Raw genomic sequence first — 25,405 nt, forward strand, 5'->3', positions numbered from 1 at the left:
AATCACATAGAATCCAGAAGGACATTAAGTGACATTAACATAAGAACAGAAGATTTGGCCCTCCCAATAATTATCTTGATAAATGATCTGAAAGATAAGAATGGAGGTTTGGAATTGTAGATTCTTATAATGGTTAGTAGCATAATGAATGACCATTTAAACATAGATGATATAAAGGTAGTATTGCTGTGATGAATCATGTAGTTGGAAGGCCCCGCCAATCAGATTTTGTTTAGGGCCCCAAACAATCTTCGTCCGGCTCTGATACAGGCATTTCTCATTTGTTGCTAAGGAAGTGCTGCCTGTTGTGCAGGAAACAGGGAGAGCAGTTTCCTGTTATGGAGAGAGGTTTTTTTTTTTTTTTTTTTTTCCAACAGTTGCATTCATTCAGCCTTACAACAGATGCTTGGTCAGGAAGCCGGGCCAGCAGCAAATGCTCTCTGCTGTCCTGGAGAAACTGTTTTTGTAAACTCCTTTTAGAAGCGTTTCAATGCGCCGTTTCTGTTCAGGAAATAGTCCACGAGCAAAACCGTGTGAGGACGGCTGTGAGAAAAAAAAAAAAAACATCTGCTTGATTTCTAACCCTCTAAGAAAGCAGCATCTAAAATACATCGATGTCCAGTCATTATAGGGATCAAGGTCAGCTGAGCAGCTTATGCAACTGCACGGGTCTCATACAGTTATCCTTTGTGTTTCAGGATGTCAGACATGTTCCACAAACTCAGACGTGCGACAGCTGTCACTTAAGAAAATAAGAGTCTGTTTCCGTGCAAAAGCAGACGTAAAGCAGGCCATCAAACAATGAGCTGCACGTAAATTGTGGCTTAAAGGTTAATACTTATCGCCCAAATCCTTCATGTTTAGTGGATTTGTTGCCCTGGAGTTGACTGTGTTGTTGCTAAGTTACGTTGCACTGTTTGAAGACGTGTCATGCGACAAAATAAAATCCAACTGGAAACTGAGAATTAATTTTGTTTGGTATTAAAAATCATAGCTATAGAACAAACTTCCAGTTAGTTGGTAGATAAAATACTCAGTGCTGGTTGAATTCCTTCTTTCGATTCAAGTATTTTGTATCCAATGTTAGCCAGTTTAGTTACAGCAATGCTAGCATGCTAGCCAGGTGGATAGCTTCCTAAAGCTCACGTGGTCATTGCAACTGAGGCAAAGTTTTTTTAAGAGTTATTCATTTCTTTTTAACATGGAGAACAAAACCAGACAAAACATTACTTCTTTTTGTTGAGTTGTGTATTTTAAAAAGTTAATGTAATTTAACACATTTAAGGTTGAGTTCAAAATGATAGCAGTCCCACACCAGTAACCACTGTAAGCAAATAAGTGAATAGTAAATGTCGGGCGTGACCCACGTTTGGAGGCCTTGCGTCCTCGATGCGGCTGTCACGGGTTCGACTCCCGGACCAGACGATATTTGCCGCATGTCTTCCCACCTTTCCTGTCAGCCTACTTTCATATAAGGGACACTAGAGCCCACAAAGGACCCCCTGGAGGGAGGGGGGAGTAAATGTCATAGTAACAGCAGTCATATTGCTGATTCTGTCTAAGTGAGGCGTGTTGAAAATTTGGAAAATGCTAACCAGGTGCCACCTGTTAGAGAATTTTGTCCATGGTAGGTATAATGCATTCCTGTCTGTAAATCAGATTAAAATGAGTCGCACCACAAATCGCTCAGAAGAACAACAATTTTACAGGCTATATATAGCTACATAATAATTATTATTTATTTATTTTTTGCTTCAAGAGTAGGTGAGCTGAAGTGGGTGGCCTGAAGCGAGTGGTTCGCGCTCCATCTCTCCGCGTCGCGCTGAGGTCCAGCCACAGGAAGCACCCAGCAGCACCTCCCGTTTCCACACAGGAGCGCACCAGTGCGCTGGAACATCACGCGTGGAGAGAGAGAGAGAGGGAGGGAGAGAGGGAGGGAGAGAGAAATCCGCTACCAGCTGTGAGACGAGAAAACACCTTATACAAGATCTTTCGCCGCCGAGAAGGATGCCTCTACTCTCAAAACTTGAATTCCTCTCAATGCTCGCAATGCATCTGGATTAAGTCGGGGCTTTTTGCGGGAGGGCTCCGTTATCTGTGCGGAGAAAAATGAGGACAGCCGTGGGTTTCCGTGGATGATGATGTCCCACAATGAACGCAGGTTGGTCGTGAATCCATAACGTTGTTGCACCGGAGAATAAACTTTTAGTGCTTCGTGTCTGAGTTTGGCACCGACGACACACGAGGAGGTTTGATGTTAAGTTATGAAAGTTACTGTTTTCTATGTTTTTCCCAATGAGCGTCAATATTAAACGATTTTGAGGTGCGTTAACGGAGACATTGCGCCTACTAGAAACATAAATTAATTGACTAATTTTATTAAAATTTTATCTACGGGATATGTGCGTTTCCTCGTGGTAAACATTGTAGTAGGATGATGGTGAATGGCGTGTACGCTGTATGCAGTTGGCGTGTGTGTATGTGTGTCTTCATATCCTGGAATAACACTGAAATCCTTGGAAGTGGACTCAGTAGTGTCCATCTCTTTGAAAGTTATGATAAGAAATTGAAGGGATGTAGCCTACAAGGATTTATGTTTGGATTTATTAATTCTGTCTGAGAAATAAAACCGTGGCGGATCTGAATGGGAGTGTGTGTTTGGAAGTGCTGGTTCTGTTTTCAAGTCCGAGAAGCTGTAGATTATTTCTCGAACAGAATTGGAATTACGTAGCCGACCTGAAGCTGACTTGGGACAGTTTATCTCTTTTACATTGTCCAAATGTGAACATTTGTGCATTTTGTATTATTATAAATGTAATTGTTCAACTGTAAATAATATACAAGTAAATTGTTTAGGTTCTGAGAGTAAATGGTTAACCTGTTTTTGTTTTTGTTGTTGTTTTTTGGGGGGTGGGGGGTTTCTTAAACGTTTAGAAAGATTTTGGTAGTTTTTAAGGAAATGTTGTGGCTCAAAAAAATTCTGATTCAAACAAAATGTTCTGCCTGTGGAAATGAGGAAATTATTTCCAACACTTTATGCTATAACAATTTATTCTTGAGAGCCCCCTGCCGGTGTGAAAGCCTCAATCAGCTGATCATATCGCCTATGCCTTGGACCGACTTTGCTTTTCTTATAACTCTGAAGGATCCAAAGCCTTCGTCAAATCAGATTTGAGGCAGGTGGGTACGGTTAGACATTCAGAATCGAAGCACAGTGTGAAATCACATCCTGGACGTCTGACAGACTCAAGGTTCCAGTGTCTGTCTCTTCCTTTTGTTTTGCAAAACGTTTATTTTAATTGAATTCTTGTTGCATAATTCATATCCTGTTGTTCGCAGTTGGGTGCTTTGTCAGACTGGGACCCGTGTTTTTTTTTTCTCTCCCTGTTTTATTGTTCTTTGGCGCACTCAAAGAGTCCTTTCCAAAGGGGGAAAAAGAAAAAAAAAAAAGCATGTGGTTGTGCGTGAGAATCGTTGAAGAATGGGGAGAAGGAAGTCCATTTGTGCTGTGAAAATGTGAACTCCTCGAGAGGTTTTGTGGTGGAGTGATTGGAGGGCTTCACTGTTAATGTCCTTCCCACCCAGAGATATCCTGTCTGTTTTTTTTCCACAAAAGTTCAACTGGACCTGATTTAATGTTTGAAACCAAAAGCAATGTGTCTTAGATAAAAATGAAAACAAAAACAATGTTCTAGGAATTATTTTCTTGAGATTTTTTTTATATAAGTAGAAAAAGAATAACCAGAAACCTTGTTCCTTGCAGACAGAAGGAGCAAGGAAATACTAAGGAATAAGCAGAGGGCACGCAGGGTTTAATAGGATGTGCGTCAGGACAGGTACTAAATAACAGGAAGAGACCAGGGCTGTACACACTTTGTAAAGAATGGGTGTGTTTCATGACGAGTCAAAATTTTTCTCGACAATGTTCAGTACAGACGATGTAATTTTTAAAGAGAAAGTCAGGATGAGCTTGTTGCCAGACAGACTTGTTGAGGTGAGTCTATGCGAAATGATAAGAAATAGCTCCCTTACCTGTAGTTTGCGAACATCATATCACAGTGAAAACTGATTTAACTCTCTGACTGGTGTTAGGTTGACAGCTAGCCAGACAGACTTTGCCATTTTAGCCGGTTTGGGATTTATTTGGGACTATAGAAAGTAACTCGTAACTGAAACTGAACAAGTTTATGTTAACTGAAATAATCTACTGGTTTACGATATGTTTTAACAAGGTCATTGTTACACCCTAAAATTTTGTTGGTTGAGTTTTTTTCGACCGACCTTGTCAGCTGTTAGGTTATCTGTAGAGAAGTAAGACTTGCTGTCATTGTGATCAGTGACAGTGGTTGAATGAACGCCATCCTGGAAAAAAACATATATATATATATATATATATATATATATATATATATATATATATATATATATATATATATATATATATATATATATATAGTAGTCTCAATCTAAGTTTGGCCTGTTCTTTGCAAATTATGCATGTTCAAGTTTGGAAATGATCAAATTCAGTCCACATCTCGTTAGAAAGTAATAAAAGAGCAATTCAGTTAAAAAATATTTGGTGGGTGCCTGTTCCGCCCCCTGACAAAATGGCCCCCAGGGCAGTGAGCCATACCACTCTTTTGTAGCAAAAATTGCACTTGTTTTTCCTGGTATCTTAGTTCTTGGGAACTTTTTCTAGCAGACCTCCAGTCAGCCACTTTTTGTGGCGACGCTTTGTTGTTCAGTGAAGAAAATGACAACAAACATAACAGCAGTTTCTAATGATGCCATAAATGAATAATTAAATGCTAACATTTATGAACATCCTAAGGATATGAACATCCTTTTGTTTGACTACTTTGAAAATGATTAAAGCGGCCCACTCCCACTAGCTGAAAATGACTCGACGTGCTGCAAGCAAGGGAACTGTTACTGATAGCAACTTAACAGAGCGTCGTAAAATCTGGAGCATACCCTTAAGCCTCTTGTAATTGTAGCTTATAAGGCTTTTCCCAAAGACATAAGCACTTTTGTTGAGGTAGTTGTTAGAAAAGTTTGGATCCTAGTTTGTTTTGTGTGCTGTCCTACCAAAAATCCCCAATCCACTTGTGCCACTTCCCATACAGCGGTGATACTGTCACTCCTCTAAGTACCCCGCAGCTCTTTTGTTTTTCCTGCTGATAATGTCCCTTGGAGCTTTCTGTTGGTTGCTGTCATCTGCACTGGACATAGCTTTCTTTAAAGCAGGGGTCTCAAACTCCAGGCCTCGAGGGCCGCAGTCCTGCAGTTTTTAGATGTCCCACAGGTACAAAACACTGGAATGAAATGGCTTAATTACCTCCACCTTGTGTAGATCAGTAATCCAGAGGCTTAATTATTCTATTCAGGTGGTGCAGCACAGCCACATCTAAAAGTTGCAGGACTGCGGCCCTCGAGGACTGGAGTTTGAGACCCCCGTTTTAAAGGGTCAGTTCAAGATTTATGAAATGAGGTTCTGTTCATTGATCCAGAGTGCTGAAACTAATGACCGGTCCAAGGAGGGGCTGTGGTAGGGTGCAGGGTGGTTATTGTTGGGTGATGGAGACAAGCGACATCTTAAAACAACTCCAGTCTTAAAAAAGCGTGGTAGTGGTTTTGGTGAAGTTGTTCAACCATTAAATTGACTTTAAATTTCAGTGGGTATTTACAAAGAAGCTGGTGACTGTTCACATGGAAAATTAGTAAGGTGGTTAAAATATAAAAAAAATCATTCAGCAGTTTCAGTGAAGAGTGTTTTATTGATTTTTTTTTTTTTTTTGCTAGTTGTTTTTCTATCACTTACTATGACTGCAAACAATGCATGTTTTGTTCTCAGCATGTGTTCAACACAGAAAGATCATTGGTGACACACTGCAAAAATGTATTTACAGTTTTAAAAATTATTAGCCCCTGTAAAATTAACCACCCAATTCAGATGTGAGAAAGGTTATGCATTAGTAAAATAGTATTGGTATTAACTGCTGTGATATTTGTTGCTGCAGGGAAGACATAAATTGAATGAATGTCTATAAAATTGATGCCATTAGATATAAAAATATGAGGCACACAATTATTCTTGTAAAAGAATAATAAGCCATATAAAAGCACAAAATGTTGTAAAAATATGATTTGTGTCATGCTAACTTAGAATTTTATCTCATTCTCTTCGCAGAGTTTCAAAATCCACTGGAAGTCCCTCGACCAAGGGTTCGCAGTCACCTCACTATCAAGGTGCAGTCAAAGTTGACATCAAAGTCATGGCCCCCTGTCCATGGCTTGAAACCTCCTGTGGCCCCCAAACCAAGGCCTCTCTCTCAGTCTCACCTACAGGGAGACACCCACCATCAGCACAGGCTCAGCAACGGAGAGCTGCCTCATGCTGACGGGGAGACGGGAGATCTCCTTGAAGTGACTGAGGAGAACCACAATAAAGAGGAGAGACAAGAAGTAGAGGGTGGGGTTAGTGACAACAGCGCAGGAGGGAGCGACAAAGAGCACATGGCAGAGGGAGAAACCGTGGCAGGAACAGATGGAGGAGCAGAAGTGTTTGATAAAGATGGCGATGTGGACAGCACAGCCTCCGATGACACCATCAAGGCAGACGATTTGATTGACATCGCAGAGGAAGAAACCACTGACGGTGATTCTGTTCAGCCTGAAGATGGTGACCACACTGATGATGAGAGTACAGTAATGTCATTGCATCCTCCAGCGGAGCCAGAGTATGAAGAGGTAGAAAAGACGGAAACAGGTGGTGACTCTACAGAGCACTTATATGAGCAAGAGGTAGAGTCACATCTTGAGCAAACACAATCGTCCAGTGTTGGTGGTGAGAACAATGACGCTGGACTTCACGAAACAAGCATTGAGCTGCCTGGTAGCTTTTTCCCAAATGAGGCAGAGTTGGAAAATGGCAGATTTGCATACGGATTCAGCATGCTTCCAACTGTTACTGAGGAGTATCCGTATGATTTGATCGGCCCCACTGATGATGCTAGCGATACGTGTGAGTCATGTGACACGGCTGAAACAGGGGACACAGAAGTCTGGCAGCCAGAACGAGCCACAAAGGACCCCTCTGGTTGTTTTCGATTCACGTCCAGCACAGAAGACGTGTTCGGGCCTTATTCCGTCATAGAAGCGGTCCCAGAAGATACGAGTAGCACGGCTGATCCTGAGTGGAACCCTGGAGAGGAAGATAAATCTTCATCAGCAAATGAATCTCAAACCCAGGATGCCTGTAACCAGGAACCTTACTACGTGTCATCAGATGACGTAGACAAGCTTGAAGATGAGCAAGCCAACTCAGAACAGCTTCACAATGAGGATGCCATGGAGCAATCTTTTCAACATAAAGACAAAGCAAAAGACATTGAGTCAGCTGATGAATATGCTGACATTGATGATTCAATCTGCCTAAAAGATGATAACGCTGAGCATTCCGAATGCGTGTCATCAGAAGATTACGTCGAGATAGGTGAAGAGGATGAGGAAGAGGAGGTGGAAAAGAAGCATATCCGAGTTAAGAGTGTAAACAAGAGGACTGCTCAGCGAGAACAGGCTTTGCGCGGCCAGAGAAAAAGCTGCCAGCCTCGGCTCAGGTTATGCAACATCACAGTGCCAGCAGACCTAGACCTCGGCTGCACCCCAGAGCTCACCAATAGGGTGGTGTTTGCTCACACCACTGAAGCCTTTGAAGAAGACATTGAAGAACTAGACTGCCATATTGTGCCTTACTATGAAGACACGGACTCAGACAGCGATGAGCACATATATGTAGAGGTTGGGTTTGAATCAGAAGGGGAGAACGTCATGCCTCTTGATCGAAAAACCATTGTCACACGATCAAGGTCTTACTCTGGAAAAGTCTCAAATTATGTTCCAGAAACTGTACCAGAGGAAACAGGGACAGAGACTCATGACTACTGCACCGTACCGGAGGATAAGAGCAGTGAACCTCTCAGCCCCTTGGAACAGCCAGCAGTTAATTGCATAACTCCGTCTACAAAGTCTCGTCGCTTCTTGCTCTCTTCTCGGTCTGCCGATGGTCCAGGATTATCCTTTCTCACTTCAGCGGAGAATGACCTATCGCTTCAGAATGAGATCAGGATAAAGAGAAAGGATGACACTTTGTCCCTGCCATGCGTCATAACTTCCTCTGGGAGCTTCTCTCAGCGTAGCCATCAGTCATCAAGTGGTGTTTCCACGCCAACTTCTTTAGTGGACATACCTCCACCCTTTGAGCTGGTCCCAATCACCAAGAGACCTGTCACTAAGAGCTCACCATCCCTCCTGATCCAGCATGAACTGAGTGAAATGCCCAAGAAGAAGAAGTCCTCATTTAAGCGTTTTCTGGCGTTCAAGTTCAAGAGGAAGACCGACCCAAAGGGTTTCAGTGATGGAAGTGTCCGCTCTTCGCGATCCTCCTCCGAGTCCAGCCATCACGGCGTGAGAGTCATAGAGCTTGATCGCCGAAGCAATGGCAGCTCGCCTCAGCTTCAGTCTGCCATGGTGAACCCCCAGCAACATCCATCAAATCTGCCATCCTCTCTTATTCTCTGCAAAGATCCTCTCAGGAGGAAAGGAGACCTCAAAGCTGATGGCAAGAGCGTGTCCAGAGTGGAATCCTTTGAGGAGCGCTCTCGCCGCTCCATCATGCCACTTCCAATGACCAAACCTCGCTCCATCTCTTTCCCCAGTGCGGACACCTCAGACTATGAAAATATTCCAGCCATGAGCTCTGACTATGAGAACATCCAGATCCCAGGAAGACCCACAAGATCCCACACGGTCACAGAATTTTTTGAAAATCCAAACCGCACCACAGTGGTGTCCAATGAAAATGATGGTTATGTGGATATGAACAGTTTTCCTGGGATTGACAGCAAGCCTCAGACATTGAAAGCAGACTCTGAAAGGTAGGAACAAAGTGTTTTCTATGATTTTGCCTCAACAAATCCAAAATATTTATTTCAACCTTATGTATAGTAATGTCTGGTGTAATATTATTGTCTTGGCCATAATTTTGAGAAAGCTCAAATAATTTTGATGCTTGTAGTATCAGGTACCCCAATTAATGAAAAAATCACAGCTTGATCTCACAGATCTTTCACAGAATTTTTGGCAAGCCTTCTTCTAAATCAAGCCAAATTTCCAGGTTCTCAGTTAGCAAAGCAGCCCCAGACTATTAAACTACCACCACCATGTTACCAGTTTCATTAGTAGACAGAATATTTTCTCAAAAGTGTTTCAGCCGATTTATCTCGATTTTGTGCTGCTTTTCGTTTTTATGATGTTTAGGGTCCGGTAATGAATAACACAAATACCTCCTGTGTGTATTCCCGTGTGTGGGATATGCATTCTCTTTGGTCAGCGAGGGTTTTGGGCTTTAAACTTTCCTACAGGTTAACTTTTTCTATAGTATCTTTCTTGTTAATTCATGAATGCACACCTGACATGAGGCAAGGAGGGATCTACCCTGCTCTAGTCATTGTTCTAGGTTCTTCTACAATGCTTCAAAGAGCACTATACTTCTATAGTACTCTATAGAATCTGCATGATAATTCAGGATAATTTTGGAATTGTCGCGTGGGAACATAAACCATTATTCTATTTGTGAAGAAAACAGAAAAAATGCCCAAAATGGCTTTACACAAGTATTGCTGAAGTCTTAGGAGATTAAAAGTGGGATTGTAACCCTTTCCAGATAGATGCTGGAGATTTGAACAAAATGTTGTTCTTTCATGTTTTTTTTTTACACTGGAAAATGCTGTATTGCTCTTTCGGCCTACTCTGTGTTATCTGGCATACAGTAGATGACAGCTATTTTGGTGATTTCTTGATTATACCGTTTTGGCAGTTTATTTATTTGTTTAATCATAGTTAATTTATGGTTTAACCAGCCTCATGATTGCTTTCTCACCTAAGCCCATTTTAATTGCATATTTTTCCACTTTTCAATTGAATTTGTAACTTAAAAGCTGGCTTTTGTATTCACTCAAGTTCTCATTATATAATATGAAGTTTTGTGTGATGATCTAAAACATAAACTGTGGCCAAAAGACATGCAGATGCAATCCTATTTCAATGCACACTATACAGTCAAAATTCTTGAACAGCTAACAGCCTCACACTTTATCTTAGGATACTTTCCAGTAAGAGGGATCCCACTGTACTCAACCTGGTGATATTTGTTAACGTATCTGAGAAACAAGCAGCCTGCCTGGTCAGGCATCACTGGCTTCAAAAAGACCAACAGCTCTTCTGAGAGAACTTATCCCTGTTTTTTTTGTTTTTTTTTTGGGGGGGGGGGTTTGAAGTCACATGTGGTGGTGCTTTTTCCATGCAAGACTGATGTAGTAGAACAGGTACTGGCAATGAGGAAGCTCAGCGAGTGCAGCTTCTGCACATTAGGGAAAGTCATTATGGATGCAATTAAAAGTGACAAAATGGGTGAGGGGGGTTCTTTCACACGTCGAAGTGGTGGAGGATAAGCGAAAACGTGAGAGCATCAGAGGAGGGAAAAGTGTTAATAGAAAAATGCAGATCAATATGAAAACAAGGTTTGCAATGATAAACTGGAATGGTGGATTGTCTTGCATGAACAAAAGAAAGACAAAAGAAACAGTTCTGGCGTAATTCCTCTACTATGCCAGACACTTGTGTTTAAGAGATTTTTTTGGTATTATTATTATTAAAATTACTCTCCTTGTTGCTTCTCTGTCACTGTCCTCTTGTGGGTCTGCAGGGTTTACTGCAGTGTGTGATGAAGTGTGGAATCATCACCATATTGAGATGGTACAGAAACATCCCGACTGTACTACAGTCACTCCAGAATACACCCTGAGTCCGACCAATTTCCGATCTCTCGTTTCTGTCCATAGCTTTAGAAAAACTTGTATCTCACCAAATGTAGAATTAGCTCTGTGACAATAACTTGTTTGAATAATTTCGGTCTGGCTTTCGGCCCTGTCACTGCACAGCGACCACCCTGGTCAAAATCACGAAAGGTCCCTTGACAGCATTGGACTGCTGCTTAGCCGTCCAGCATCTCTTGGAATAAACAACACAGCTTTATCCTGGTTCTCATCATCATATTTCTCTCATGACTCTCACCTTGTCCAGCTAAAGCCTTTCCAATCCCAAGTATCTCCAGTGAGTGAGTGGCACGCCCCAGGGCTGTGTCCTGGTGCCACTCTTTTTCAATATTTACCTCTTGGCAGTAAATTCAGAAAATGTATCAATTTCCACTGCTATGAAGATTACATCCAACTCTACCTGTCATCTAAACCTACCAAATCTTTATCCCTGCTCCTCCCTCTCATAATCTTCTTAAACTTAATCCATATAAAACTGAAAAACTTCTTATTGGCGCAAAGTCCATAATCCACAAATCTAGCTAATTTTCTTTATCCACTGTCCTCTCACCACAGGTCAATAGTCTTTGTGTCATCCCAGCATCACCCACTCTGCTTTCTTCCACCTTCGTAATGTTAACTGTTTCCATTCCTAACTTACCACCACTGTCGTTTTAGAGATTGGCGGTACCCACTTTTTTTTTTTTTTTTTTTTGCACTAATGTATATGCTCTATTGCAAAAATGGTCAAAAACATTTGGCTTAAGTCACTGCTAATTTTCTTACTTTTACGATAACCGTGAAATCCTGAGACTGATTAATGTGAACAAATGTTCAATATTTCAAATGTTTGGATACAGAGGCAGCTATGTACGAATATTTTAACAGTGTATTAATTGGTTTCATCAATACTTTCTGGAACAAATGGCCCTAGAGAACATTCATAATCTTGATGTGCCCAAAAATGAGTTTGGCACTTCTGCCCTACTGGGTGTAAAAATGTTTTCAAGGCACTCTTATGAGTCTGAGCATTTCTAAAGAGCTCTATACCTGACCACTGCAGATGCTCTGTCTCCTAGTGATGGCATCAGTGCGCTTCGCTTTGTGTTTCAGATCTCACACCAGCCACAAGGATGCCAAAACCTTATCAGTCTTTCTGCTTTTCCTTTAGCTGCATTCCCATCACCGAGGTTCCTGTTACCAGGGTCACTCTGAGTTGCCTCAGGGCGGATTTTTTTATTTAGGTCGATAGAATATGTATTTGTGCGAGAGTTTACTCACAGAGAGGCATTTCTCTGCCTTTCTGAGCACATATCTCGCAAAAGCCTTCGAAATCTTGACACTACCGCAGTCCCAGACCACGGAGATGACGATGACAGTGATTTATTAAGAACACATTCAACGCAGCACGGTCAAAGCTCCTCGGAGAAACAAGTTGATTTTTGTGAGAGAAACAAGCGGATAGCCTCAGGGAGTTTCTCGACAAACGCCTGCAGCCACAGACGTGCATTTTAAGGCGAGCTTACAAGGCTGCTCTCCACCACGGCTGCCCTGTTTCTTGTGGTGTGATTAATGTACACCAGCATTAAGACGCCACATTAGCACACACATTCAGACTAAGCAAAGAAACATGTTCATTAGCTGCGCACTGCAGCGTAGGATGAATGCAGAACAGGCGCTGCGATTTAACCCAATCCCAATCAATCAAGGTGTGTTATTTTTGTAGGTGTGTGGGTGGCTTATTATATGCGCAAACGTGCAAGCGGCCGGAGTTACTTCTCTGTGTTGTTTTATCGACTAGATGATGGTCCAGCTGAGGATGCTGTCTCAGCAAACCAGGCCCATTGAAAAAGCCAAATTGCCACAAATGGGCTGAGGAAACCAGCTAATTTTAGCAAAGAAAGTTCAGAATTTTGTGCAGCCGAGACGCTGTTTTATTTTAGCACGTATAATGGGGTTCTGCTAATGTGTAGCAGAGGTGTACATCACTCTTCCAGTTCAGCAAAAAGCCCCTTCAGAATGATGACAAAGCCCTGGCATGGCCTTTAAAACGGTACCTCCACCCACTGTTTTTTTAGCATTAGTAGTGATGAGGGAACCATCTTAAGTACATTGTTGTTCTGGGTGGTGCGCTGTGCAGCGAGGCGGTGGGCAAGGCGTGTCCCTGGTTCGCCAGGACCGGTGCCAGTTGCTCCGAGGTCGTTAATAGGTCATCCCAAGGGAGGAAGTATCCAGCCCAGGAGCTTCCCACCACCCTGTTTACAGGAAATGCGGGATAAGGGTGAGGTGCGGGTGGGAGGTAGAGAGGCGCAGAAACGGCATGACAGGTAGGACGAAATGGGAGGAATGGGCTTACCCCCTGTGGCGGGGTGAGGGTTTTGCTTTCCCTTGGAACAACAGAATGAGGTGTGGTCCAGTCAGGAATGTCAAGTCTGCTGTCGCTGTTGCTTGAGATTACCAATAACTGCTGCAGTCTCTCTTCAGGAACAAGCTAACAGATTTATGGGTGCTACATGTATTGTTGCTAAAAAGTGAGTTCACGTCTGCTATGATTTGCCAAACCATACAGAGCAGGACTGGAGCTACAGCAAACAATCCTCTGGTCTGGATGTACCAGACGAGCACCTGACTCTACGAACTAGTTTAAATGTACCCGTAATATAGCAATGCAACTATTTGCATCCTTTTGGCCTTGCTATTGATTGTCTATAACAACAGATAGCTCAAATGTGGCTTGTGTTCGTTTAGATTAAGCTTTATATCACACACAATCTTTGTAAGGTATACTTCTGGTTGAACACGCATATGGTTAGCTTTTTAAATTTGCTTAAAGAGCTAACCTATATTCTTTAAAAAGACACTTAAACATAAGGAGCCCTAGAAACCATTACTACTTTCTGTTTGTACTTAAAAGCACCGACTGTAATGTCCCTCCTGAAACTGAAATTCCAAGAGGGAAAGCTGGATTTTTGTTATTTTGCGATCTTCAAAGGTGTCATCTGTTATGTTGTGTCATGTTTAAACTGCATCAGAGACTCAATAAAAAGTGTTTAAGTGCACCTCTGACAGCTTTGGTGTCATTATGTCAATCACACTGAATGTACTGTAGAGTTAAAGCGGTTTTACAGTGGCTGAGTATTTAAAGAGCACTTCGGTTCTCTCTGCCTTGGTAATCACAACTTGGGAATGACATTACACCCAATTTCACCGCGCTCCAGCTGTAAGCTGATTTTATTCAAAACTTTAGTCAAAAGTCTCTGCCTTGAAATTTCTGAGTTTGAGATGGGATTCAATTCAAGTAACTAATGGGGTTACGATCAAGCCGGTTTTAAAATAATCAGTATTGGGAGGCGTTGACAAAATTCCATTCCTGTGATCAGACCTTTAATTATAGGACTGTCAGGTGTTACCGTAAGCCTGCCTCACACCATCGAGCTGTGCAGCAGAAATTTCTCAAGCCAGTTTCTTTAAATTATTGGCTGTTATTTTTTGTTGTTGTTGTTTCTTTTTCCAGTGGTTGAAATTGTGAGGAGTCCAGCTTACCATTAATTTGCTACATTTTTTTTTTTTTTATAAAAATGTAATATATCTCAAATTCATGCATAACCCAGGTAGATGTAATTTCTGTTCTGGTTCTGGCCAGCATTGCTACTGTAATGCACCAGCACTCCATGCAGTGGTTGTTTGAAATGTTGTGGCAGTGAATGGAAGCAGTGATTTTCTGCTCATAATCAGTCCGGGTGCAGCTGCACCACAGCAATGGCTATGAAAGCTTTACTTTAAGGACACCATCTGTCAAATCACTTAAACTCTGTAAGACTCTCCACTTGTTAGGTTTTCTCACTATATGCCGTTTGGTTTAATAATAAAAAAAAGAAAAAAGTGACTTAGAACTAATGGTGAAAGGAAAAGTAAGCAAAATATTGTTATTCAAGCTATCACTCATTTGGGTCAGACACCGAGAAAAAGCAAGTAGCTGTTGCAGCTAATTATCATGAGTGAGGCATGCAGGAGCAGTGTTTGGAGAGAGCAGCTGATTAATTTCATAGTGCGATTTGCTAACATTAACAGACATGAAGATATCTGAAAATAATGACCTCCGTATCTGTAGCGGCTAAAATCCTATATTTTTGGCTACTGGATGTTATTCTTCAAAAGGCGTTGGTCTTACGTGCGCTCTATTAAGATTCATGATGCCGATCTTTAGTTTGATTTACAATAAAGTCGTCTATTATCCAAACAATGTCCATTGTTTTACTATTTCCAATGAAATTCACATAACTTAGACAGCAAACACAAACCAAGCACAGTAGAAAACTGTTGCCTCTTCCCACTAACAACACCTGAACAGAATCATGGTTGACCTTAAATAACCCATTCCCCATCAGACACACAGAACTCAAAATGAAATACGCCCCCTGGTGGCGATAAACACAGAAAAGGATAAATGGCTCCTACAGTTACCCTGACAAACCACACTAGCAGTCGCCTCAGTGGTCCGACTGCTGATTCTCTTGGAGATACTTTTTTCATACTTTTACTTTTTTGATACTTTCATTGAGGCTGAAATTATCTTTACTTTCTTAATGGTCACTCTGTTTTCACTCAACTTTTTGTTATATGCTCAGTCGTCACATGTTTTCTTCTCTTTTTTTATGTCAAGAACAGTTTTCTGTTTGATTTGATCAATTTACGTTTTTTAGTCCTGTGACTGAAAATAAGATCCGGCATTTAAAAATAACCAACAGAGAAAACTTCAGTATATTTGCTAAAAAGTAAATCAATTTTCAGCTTGAATTTAAAAAAAATAAAAAAGTCAGACGCTCAAAAGTTAGAATTTGGACCTGTGACCTCAAATCCCAACTCATCGTACAGTTGAAAAATTATCCTTAATCTAACCCAAACAGACCACATGTATCATCGTAGCTATCATAAAGAAAATGTATTATTATTTTGTACAGACGCCACCTCCACATTAGTAAACAAATAACCTTCCTCTCTAAAGACAGCGAACACTCTAACACATGTTCCAAATCCCACATTAGCATCCCATTCTTCTATAGTTAGCAAGCTAATGAACCAGCACCATTAGACTTTTTTTCTCATAATGGTGCCATTACAAGTGGAAAAAGACTTCTTCTAATATATATCTTGATACGGAGTGTTTACTTTATTGAATCGTGTATTACAAGCACCATCAAATTTAGCGGAGGCTGGTGAGACTCGTCTCTCTGTTTCCACCGTTACTGTTAAATTTGACACACTAGATTTAACTTTGTCGTGTTTCCAACACAGTCAGCTGGGATAATAACTTTACTTTAATAGACTTTTTCAAAAGTCCTAATTTTCCATTCTCCAGGCCCATATCGAATGTTTCTCATAGTGGTCCGAGTTTTTGGTCTGTTTGGTTTCACTTGCTGAACTTAACATATACTGCAAACAAAATCATTTCTTTCCTTTTGTTTGATTCTATTTCTTCTTTCGTGTGAAACGTTTCTCTGAATAATTGAAGGCTGGAGTGCTATTGTAGGTTGAAGACGAAAAGGTGAAGGTGGAAGTCCTCAGCGGAGTTGCTCTCGGTCGTTTTATAGATAGCGCAATAAATCAGAGCGGCAGAATGACTTTAAAGAAGAGCAATTCCCCGCGGTTCTTTTTTTCCCCCTCCTGAGCCAAACCCGGGAGCCCCGGCTACGCCGACCCGACTACTCTGAGGTCAACCGTGAGTAATGGGCCGTAGGTGCTTCCACCGGCCCGCCCAATAAGGCTGTTATAGGTGGCTGCTTGGATGTGTGTGAGAGAGAGAGAGAGATCCTCGTGAAGTATGACTATGTCTGAATGGGAACTGAGCCCAAAAGATAACTCCTATAACCTTTAGTCTCCTGGAGGTATAGCCTACTCCTCACTAGTCAATAACAAATTATTTTTTCAATGAGGCGCTGCACTCGACTTCTAATTTTGCAGCAGCTCTGTATTGACGTTAGATCTATCGACGTACGCCTGTCGTATTTACAGTTTTGTGATGACGTGATGCTGCCAGACTTACTTAAAGGGTCATAATGGGCCAGAGGGCATCGCTAATTAGTGCAGGTTGCATTTAGAGGGGATTACACAAGAAATCGTCTGCAGCACATCCCCTCGGCTCCTGCAGCGCACAAAAGGATTTCTAGCAACTTTGCCATTTCCTCAGGACCTAATCAGGAAAGGGATTATTACACTCTAAGCACCCAGGGACTCTTTATGGAAACTGAAATGCTTAGGGACACTCAGAGGAAGCCGAAAAACATACATTTATAAGGGACTGGGAATTTAGCACCGCGTCTGAATGTGCCCTTTGGGAATGCAGTGAGTGGCCTTTCATTGTAAATTTGAGTCTGAGATGGAGTGCGCTTTATACTACTTTCCATTCCCGACAGAAAAGGAAAAAAAATAAATAAATAAGCATCGTCCCGTGTTGCCAATACAGTGATCCTGTATTCTATAGAAGCTGTTGTGATAATAGGTTTCGCTAGATTAAATGTGTCTTTTTATGTCTTGTGCAGTGCCTACACGGAACCTTTTCCCATAAACCCGGTCTCTGCCGGGCTGTCGGCTGATGAAGACCACGGTCGTACCTCAGAAGAGGAAGACGGCGCTTTGGAGCAAAGTTATGACCGACAGGTGAGTAGTAAGATCCAGAAAAAAAAAGACAAAAAGGTGTGTAACAGACATGGGGTCAGTTACCAGTTATTTTACTTTAACACACCATTTTTAGAAAAAATGGTGTGTTCCTTAGTTGTTGAAAAATATGTATTTCTCATTTGTATTCAAGGAGGAAGGACTGTACTGATAAATATGTTCACAGCCAAACATAAAATAAAACTTTCAGTTTATTATCTTTAATCAACTTTATTTTCTTAAAGGTACTTCCCTGATGTTCCCAGCTCAGATACAGGCAGTGTTTTAATTAGTGTGAGTGAAACCAATTCCTTAACAAAACAAAACATTTCTTGAGATCCCCTGGTTGTTTTTGGCCCCTAAGTGTAAAATGACTTCCTTCAAAACTTTGTGATGTGTGGCATGAAGGTTTTCCCAATGTGGATGAATTTTGACCCACTATTTAAAAATTGTTTAAATCCTCCCAGGTTGGAGGGTTTTCTAGAAGAAACAGCATTTGTGGGCATACAGAGAGATGTCAATCAGATTTAACAAACTTCCAGAAAACTGTAAAACAGCTGAAACACTGACTTCCTTTAAATCTCAACTAAAAACCCACTTGTTTAGAGTTGTATTTGAAACGTAATCAGTTACAAAATGTTTGACTTAATGTTGTGTTTTGATTGTTGATTCTATGTTGCATTGTGTTTCTGTGTTTGATTTGATGTAAAGCACTTTGAAATGCCTTACTACTGAAATGTGCTATACAAATAAAATTTGATTGATTGATTGATTGATTGATTGATTGATTAAGTCCCAGTGAGACCATTTTCTGATGGTCTCGGATTCGACCGCATTCGGTCTCGATCTCGTCTCGGTCTCGGGCGCTGAGGACTCGGGATTTTATTTCAAGACCAGTCAAGACCAGTCAACTGTGGAAGTATTACTAAACCTACAGCATACTGACCAGTTTATTTGTTAACATGTTTGTTTTCACTGGATGCAAAACGCACAGATTAAAATCCAAGCAATAAGGTGACTTACCAATTACGTGTTTCCGTTACTCCCCCCTAAAGACAGTGAGGAGTGCAAAGGGTCATATCTACCATAAAATGTTTTTAATTGTACAACAGATATTACATGACGCTCATCTTCTCAGGAAGTTTCATTTTCGTCTCCTCCGTCCAGAGAATATTTTCCCGACCCTTTGTAATGTTTTCCAGATTGACACATGCCAATGACGTTGATTCTCATGCGTTAGGATTTCTTAAGATTGGAGCACAATATTCTGCTTTTGATCCAGATTGCGTTCCTGGAAAAGTTATATTTATGCTATTGTTGGCAGGCAGTAATCAGCCCTGTAATTAAATGAAGCTCAGCTTTTGTAACAAAGCACAGAAACGTTGCGGTTTGACAAGCGCAGCAAAAAAAAATTTTGGAAAAGGCTTGTTTTGTTTCGGTAACTTTTTCACTTTGTAAACAAAATCCTCAATTGAAAACGGCGTCTTGTGTTTAACCTTGTAATTTGATGATCTGAAAAGCTTAAAAGTAACTAAAAAGGAAAACCTAGCAAGGGGTCAACTACATTTTCACAACACTGCCTTAAAGACAGAACAACAAAGACATAGTTTTGATGTAAACTACTCCTAAATTTAGCTGCTACTCTATATTGTCACCTAAGTAGCAGAAGTAGACGCTCTCACTGTAATACAGTATCAGTCTTAAATTAAGTCATTTCAGCACGTTCGAACGCCACACCTTTTTGTTTCGAAGCTTTGTCTCGATACTGTGAAGCCGCGGTCATTTTCATCCAAGGTCGTCGCTCTTTGAGAATCTCACGCCAGCCCCTGCAGAGTGGGTAATGGAACCCTGTACGTTCACTGCAGGCCGGGTGAAGCCACCTGAATCATTACAGCCTGCATTCATAATCGTGTTTAATAGACCGTGGATGGGGTTTTCATTTTGACACCATTAGATGGAGCACCTAGTGGCCGAACCCTTCACTTCCCTTCAGCCTCGTGTCGGAGTTTATTCTCCAGCCTGTACTGCTTTAGCAGATTTGATGGGCCTTGAAATCTCCCCTCTGTGTTTGTACAACCTTTTACAGCAGCTCAAAGACGGACCCCACCCATCCTGTTGCTGTCACAACAATAACAACCCCCGGTACTGATCATGTGACGCGCATTTCCTTGTTTTCTTACTCTTCAAAGCGAAGTTACAATAAATCGAACAAAAAAAAAAAAAGAAAAAGTTCAGAAGGAAGGGCGCCCTTGATTTTACCATAAAAAGATCAGTGTCCCTTTAAACGAGCAAATTTAACTCTGAACACCTTGGTCACCTTGGTAAAAACCATAAAAGCTTCAATGTTTTGCTTTTGCTCTCTTGTTTCCGAGACGCAGCAATTAGCCTCTAAATCAATGGGGCAGTTTTTCATACAGCCTCTCATAAATAATGCATCTGAATTTAAACATGTTCAATTTGAGAAGGCTTTCGAGTCGCTGCCGCAGAGTAATGAAATAATCAGTCTTATGTTGACAGCGTGAATCTTAAAAAAAAAAAGAAGTCAATTCGGTGTTTTGTCAGCCTGCTTAGCAGGGCTGCAGCTGGCACTGTGAATGTTCGAGATGGCTCCACAAAAGGCCTTTAAACATGAACTGTTTTCATTAATCTCCCACCATTTTCCCTTCCTGTCACGCAGATTGATGGGCGTTCAAGAGCGTTCTACGTTGCCAAAGAGCTTGTGGACTCAGAGAGAATGTAAGTGGCTAGGTTTTGTGGGTAAGCCCAATAAAATCAGTTCGTCTTGTTTTTCCTTTTTGTTTGTTTGACACTTCAGCGTTAACTCATCAAAAGTTCTGGAGTAACTCTCCAAAATCATACCTGTTGTTTTTTGGGGTTTTTTACATCACAACCTACAAATGTCATTATTCCTTACTGATCCAATAATGTCCAAAACTGTGAAGAGATCAATTTAGTGTGAACACTTCTGCGAGGCTTTGTGTTTTTCTTCCTCTTTAAAAACCTTTTAAATAATTTGCCAAATTTGTAGTAAAAAAAACAAAACAAAAAAAACTATTTATTTAAGGGCTTCTTTTTACAGTTTTTTCATAATCTTGTAATGTTCTTGTTTTTGCAGGCATGTTAGCTCCCTCAAGCACATTCAGGAGGTAAGGAAATCTTCTCTGCCTGATCAAAAGTGGGTCTAATGGACCTCAAATCTCTGCTGCTTAAAGATTTCTTAAAGATCTGCTCATTGTATCTTATCCTGTGTGTGTGTGTGTGTGTGTGTGTGTGTGCATGCGTGTGTGTGTGTGTGTTTGTCACATCCAGTCTCTGTCTCCTCTTCCCCCCTCCTCCCTTCTCCCTCTGGTAATGTTCGGTTTTAGAGTTTATCAGTGTTGTTGCAGCCAGGTTCACTTCCTGGTCTTGACAAAGTTGTCATGTTGTGGTCAGTTGTAGGATGACGCAACGTCCTCACACCACAAATCTGTTTTTATGGGGTTTTTTTGTTTTGTTTTTTGTGAATAAGGCAAAAATTCCTCCAAGTAAAAATGTCACTAAAAGAAAGTTGATCTTTCTCGTGACCTTGCAGCCAGTAAAATCGAGAACTTTGGGGTTTTTTGTTATTGTTTTTGAGACGGGAGGGGGATTTTTGTGCATAGAGCACACACACACACACACACACACACACCATATTTCTTTTTTCCATCCTCTCACTCACTTCCTGTCAAAGCAACATCAAATAACTGCATATTTACAAGGAAAGAATGACATTTATGTCTCATGACACTTCCTGTGACTTCACTGCAGCGATTTATTAGATCTTATACGTTGTAAACATGAACTAATATGAATATTTACAACAACAATAACAGGCCCATCTGATGACCAAAAACCTGTAGCTTCAACCTAATAGCCAAACTTACAAATTAGCTGCTGCCTCCTAGACACAAACGGAACCAGAGGCTACATCTTCATGTGAACAATGATGGATAAAGTTTACATTTGAGCATTTATTGCACAAATTGTAATAACATTGTCCAAAGTCTGGAGCACAGTGGATTTTTTTTGTGTCGCCTTGGAAACAAGCAACGGGTGTAAATAAGCTTGAAGTGGCTTACAGAGATACTCATACCCACTGAACCTGTTCACATTTAAAACAGGAGTCTGTTGATCATAACTTTTAAGTGAAAGCACGGTTTTAAAATGCTTTAACTAATTAGATTCTGAAAAGTGTGGCTTGCCTTTGTCTCCAGTCCCCTGTACTTTGGGGCATTTGGAGAACATTTTTTCCCACTCTTCTTTTTTCTAAACAGCAATTCTAAATTCAGATTTCCAGCCGGGTTTGGACCTGGACTTTGACTAGGCCGTTCTAATACTGAAATACGCTCTGATTTAAACCTTTTTGTTTGTAGTTATGCCTATATTCTCACCAGTTTCCCTGTCCCCACAGCATGATGCCACCATTTTTATTGTTGTTCATCATAAATTAACTGATTCCCCCTCCTGAGTTATTGGTATCTGCAGCTCCTCCACAACACACAAATGTTTCTTTTGTTTTACTATTATTATCCGTCTTGCCCAATCTTTAGTTCAGCTGGTCGACCATGTCTTGGTATGTTTGTATTAGCTGCAGCTGTTGCCCTTTCTAATTTTAGGTAATGGATTAAAGCGATTTAATGGGGGTTCAAAAGTTTGGGATATTGCTTATTTTTATGACCTATCAGATAAATAAATATACTTTTTAATGTGAATGATAGTGTCTGAAAAAAACCCCAGCCAATATTCAATAAAAACTCCCAGAAAGCTTGAAGAACCAATGAATTAAAAACTCTTACAACACATACAGTACAGACCAAACGTTTGGACACACTTTCATTGAATTCAATGAGAAGGTGTGTCCAAACTTTTGGTGTGTACTGTATAAAAAAAGACAGGAATAAAGAAGTATGGCTATCTCCTTTACCATCTAAAGGTGACGTTCACTCTTTAGATGATCCAGAGATATGATTATGCAGCAGGATGCTATTGCTTGTCAATCTGTGATCTTTTAAGTTATTGGCGGCAGTTCGATGGTCGTCGTTAAGCTGAAAGTGAGTAGTTCAGCCGAGGCGGCGGGGGTCGGGGGAGAGGTGGCGGTACACACAGAGGCGGAACGGCTTGAACAAACACACCGTCTGGGAAAAAAACAAGGTGCAGCGTTAAGTGAGCAGCACACATGAGCTATTGTTCCATTGTTTGATAAGGAATAACAAGAATACAAAGAATTTCCAGAGCCTGTCTCCACATAGGAAGGGAGGCCGCGCTCCTCTTCTAAACGACTTCTCTCCGGTAACGGCGAGCACAGCACATGCAGCTCGGGCCGTTTCTGTGCTAATCCGCGACCCCTTTGGCCAAGAAGAGGCAGCGAGCAGCCCACTGTGACTGACTGCCCAACCGAAAACTTCAGTTACCATGACAGAGTCGAAGCCGCGCGACGTGGAAGACAGAGTCAGGCAGAAACATGGCCGCTCTTTCAACCAGCCAATGTGGGTCGAGTCTCTTGTTCTGAAGTGGGCCGCCTTCTTGACAGTATCTCGCATCGAGACAGCGACGATTGTTCTGTGTCTTGGTTTTACACAGAACTGAAATTGATGAGCCCCATACACTCGTCCCCTAGAGCAGGGCGGTCAAACTCATTTTCAAGGTCGTGAACGTCCTCACCTTGTGGCAGAATATACTGTGAAACTTTGAAGATCTTGCATCTTTCTCTGCCTTTGATTCGCACTTCTTAAATATTTAACATCTTTGCACAATGACGCAAACAATTTGGCACATAAAAACGTGAGATTTAATTGATAAAATAATATCCAAGCACACAACTGTTATAGTTATATTTATGTGGCCCTCTTGAATCGAAATTTGACTAAAAATGATAACAACAGTTTTAAAAGATATAATAACAATTGCAACTTTTAACTATTTTGTAGTTTAATTTTTTTTATGAAACATTTGCATTTAAATTCCTAAAAATATCCTTTTTTCTCTTAATCTATTTTAGTTGTTAAACTGGAAATGATGAGCAAATATCAACAGCCGATTTAAAAAACAAAACTGTAGATATAAGCTTTTTGAAAATATTTTATGTTTCTCTTTCTATTAAAACCTACAAATAGGAGTAAAATAACTACTATATTAAAACATCAATACATTTTCTGTAGTGGATCTTCATCAAAAATGTCTTTTTTTCAAAAGGTCAGGTAATGCGTTTTATTTAGCCAGATTGAGGATAAAAATGTGTGGTTTTTTTTTTATTATTGTAAAGGTTGCAGACCTCTGGTCTAGAGGTCCACATCAACAGCTACTGTGGGGCCGGATGTGGCCCGCGGGCCCCGAGTTTGACACGCGTGCCTTATTAGAGACACAACATGTAGCTCTTCGGTGCACAGCAGTGTCGATAGAAGAGGAAGCCAATATTTCTCACATCACGCCAACGCCTCTTAATAAATTACCTGCTTTCTGTTTCTTTTTTGAGCTAATTTGCTGAGAAGATAAATATCCTCTCTCCTGTTTTTTTTTTTTTTCTTATCCTCTCCCTCCTGCCATAACTCATCAAACAAGCCCCTTTGGTTACTCACGCCGCTGCTATTAATGCCAGTTGTGCGTTCTTTATGTGCACCGAATACACTTCTGTAGAGCCAAATTAGCCGCCTTATCAGCAAATTCTTGGGCTCTTGTCTGCAGAGGTATGAAAAGCGGCGGCGGGTTTAGTACACACCGGCATTGTATCGTGGAGTTAGGTCATTATGCAGCAACACCTGGTGTGCCGTGCAGGCGGGGGCCACCTTTCCTGAATGCCTGGACGGAGCCCAAAGTGAGGGGATGATATGAAGGGAGGGTGTCAGGAAGGATGTTTAGGAGGATCTGACCTTCCTTCCATTTTTCTCCTCTCTTCATTCCTCCCGTTCCTCTGCACCTTTCATTTCTCCTGCCCTCCCTTCCTCCTTCCATCCTCCTCACAAGCACTTCCTTTATTCCTTGTTTTTGCGTTTCGAGTCCCACCGCATTGTCTTCTTGAAAAGTCTCTCATCGCAAATCCTGTTTCTCTCTCTCTCTCTCTCTCTCTCTTTCTCTCGCTCACACAGGACTTTAGGTCAGCGGTGTGCGAGGCAGTGGACGAGGAAGGGCAGCCAGTGCTGGACAAGCAGCGGCTGGTGGAGATACTGGGGGTGCTCCCACAAGTTTACACCCTCCACAGCAGCATCTTGAAGGAACTGGAGGAGCGCATTAGCAATTGGTAAGAAGCGGGCTGTTCCGTGATCCCCACGGTTTGACATTTAGGTCATTTTCACAGCCGACAGTCCCGTAGACTCAGATCCATTGGGGACTGAAACGGCCACATCTGTTACATTTTCAGCTGCTGCAGTTAGTTTCTACACTGCACAGTGACAAACAAAACAAACCATTAAAAGAAATTTAAAAAACAGTTTACCTCCTCATCTGTTAGTGGCGCTGCTCCAAGAACCACAGAAGGAAATAACAGGAAAACCTCTGAAGAAGTCTAGAGCTCAACTTCCTTCTTCGGGAAATATAAACACGAATTTTGGCGGTCGTAGGCTTTCTCTTTTGTCTTTGGAAAAATGACCATGAGCCATTTGTCCCCCCAACGCAAGACACTTTCATTTGTTTGGGTTGTATTTACCCAGAATGCCCTGCGCTATAGTCCGCTTCCTGCTTTCAGACCGATCCCAAGTTTTTAGTCAGACCAGAGTTTGATTTTTTGTCCGCATCAGAATTCGATTGCGCGTTCACACCTCCCCAAATAAACGGGACTTTCTAGACAAATGAACCAGAGTTCGATGGAATCGGACCAAACAGGGCTTTAATTTCTTTAACAAAAGGTTAACCCGGTAGTTTAT

At 41.3% G+C, this 25,405-nt stretch overlaps 1 protein-coding gene across 2 annotated transcripts in view; it reads left to right on the top strand.

Annotated features, from left to right (window-relative positions):
* Nucleotides 1-1,498: 1,498 nt before the first annotated feature.
* LOC122834365 (FYVE, RhoGEF and PH domain-containing protein 5-like) overlaps nucleotides 1,499-25,405 on the top strand; it is a 41,773-nt gene continuing 17,866 nt past the window's right edge. For both annotated transcript variants that reach the window (XM_044122752.1, XM_044122753.1), the window contains exons 1-7: nucleotides 1,499-1,627; nucleotides 1,760-2,161; nucleotides 6,191-8,936; nucleotides 17,414-17,531; nucleotides 20,206-20,264; nucleotides 20,644-20,674; nucleotides 24,632-24,783. In XM_044122752.1, the coding sequence (XP_043978687.1) occupies nucleotides 2,152-2,161; nucleotides 6,191-8,936; nucleotides 17,414-17,531; nucleotides 20,206-20,264; nucleotides 20,644-20,674; nucleotides 24,632-24,783 (3,116 nt within the window). In that variant the 5' untranslated portion in view covers nucleotides 1,499-1,627; nucleotides 1,760-2,151. The remainder of the gene's footprint in view (nucleotides 1,628-1,759; nucleotides 2,162-6,190; nucleotides 8,937-17,413; nucleotides 17,532-20,205; nucleotides 20,265-20,643; nucleotides 20,675-24,631; nucleotides 24,784-25,405) is intronic.

The sequence above is a fragment of the Gambusia affinis genome, linkage group LG07, assembly GCF_019740435.1.
Source record: "Gambusia affinis linkage group LG07, SWU_Gaff_1.0, whole genome shotgun sequence".
In the NCBI taxonomy this organism is placed as follows: domain Eukaryota; kingdom Metazoa; phylum Chordata; class Actinopteri; order Cyprinodontiformes; family Poeciliidae; genus Gambusia; species Gambusia affinis.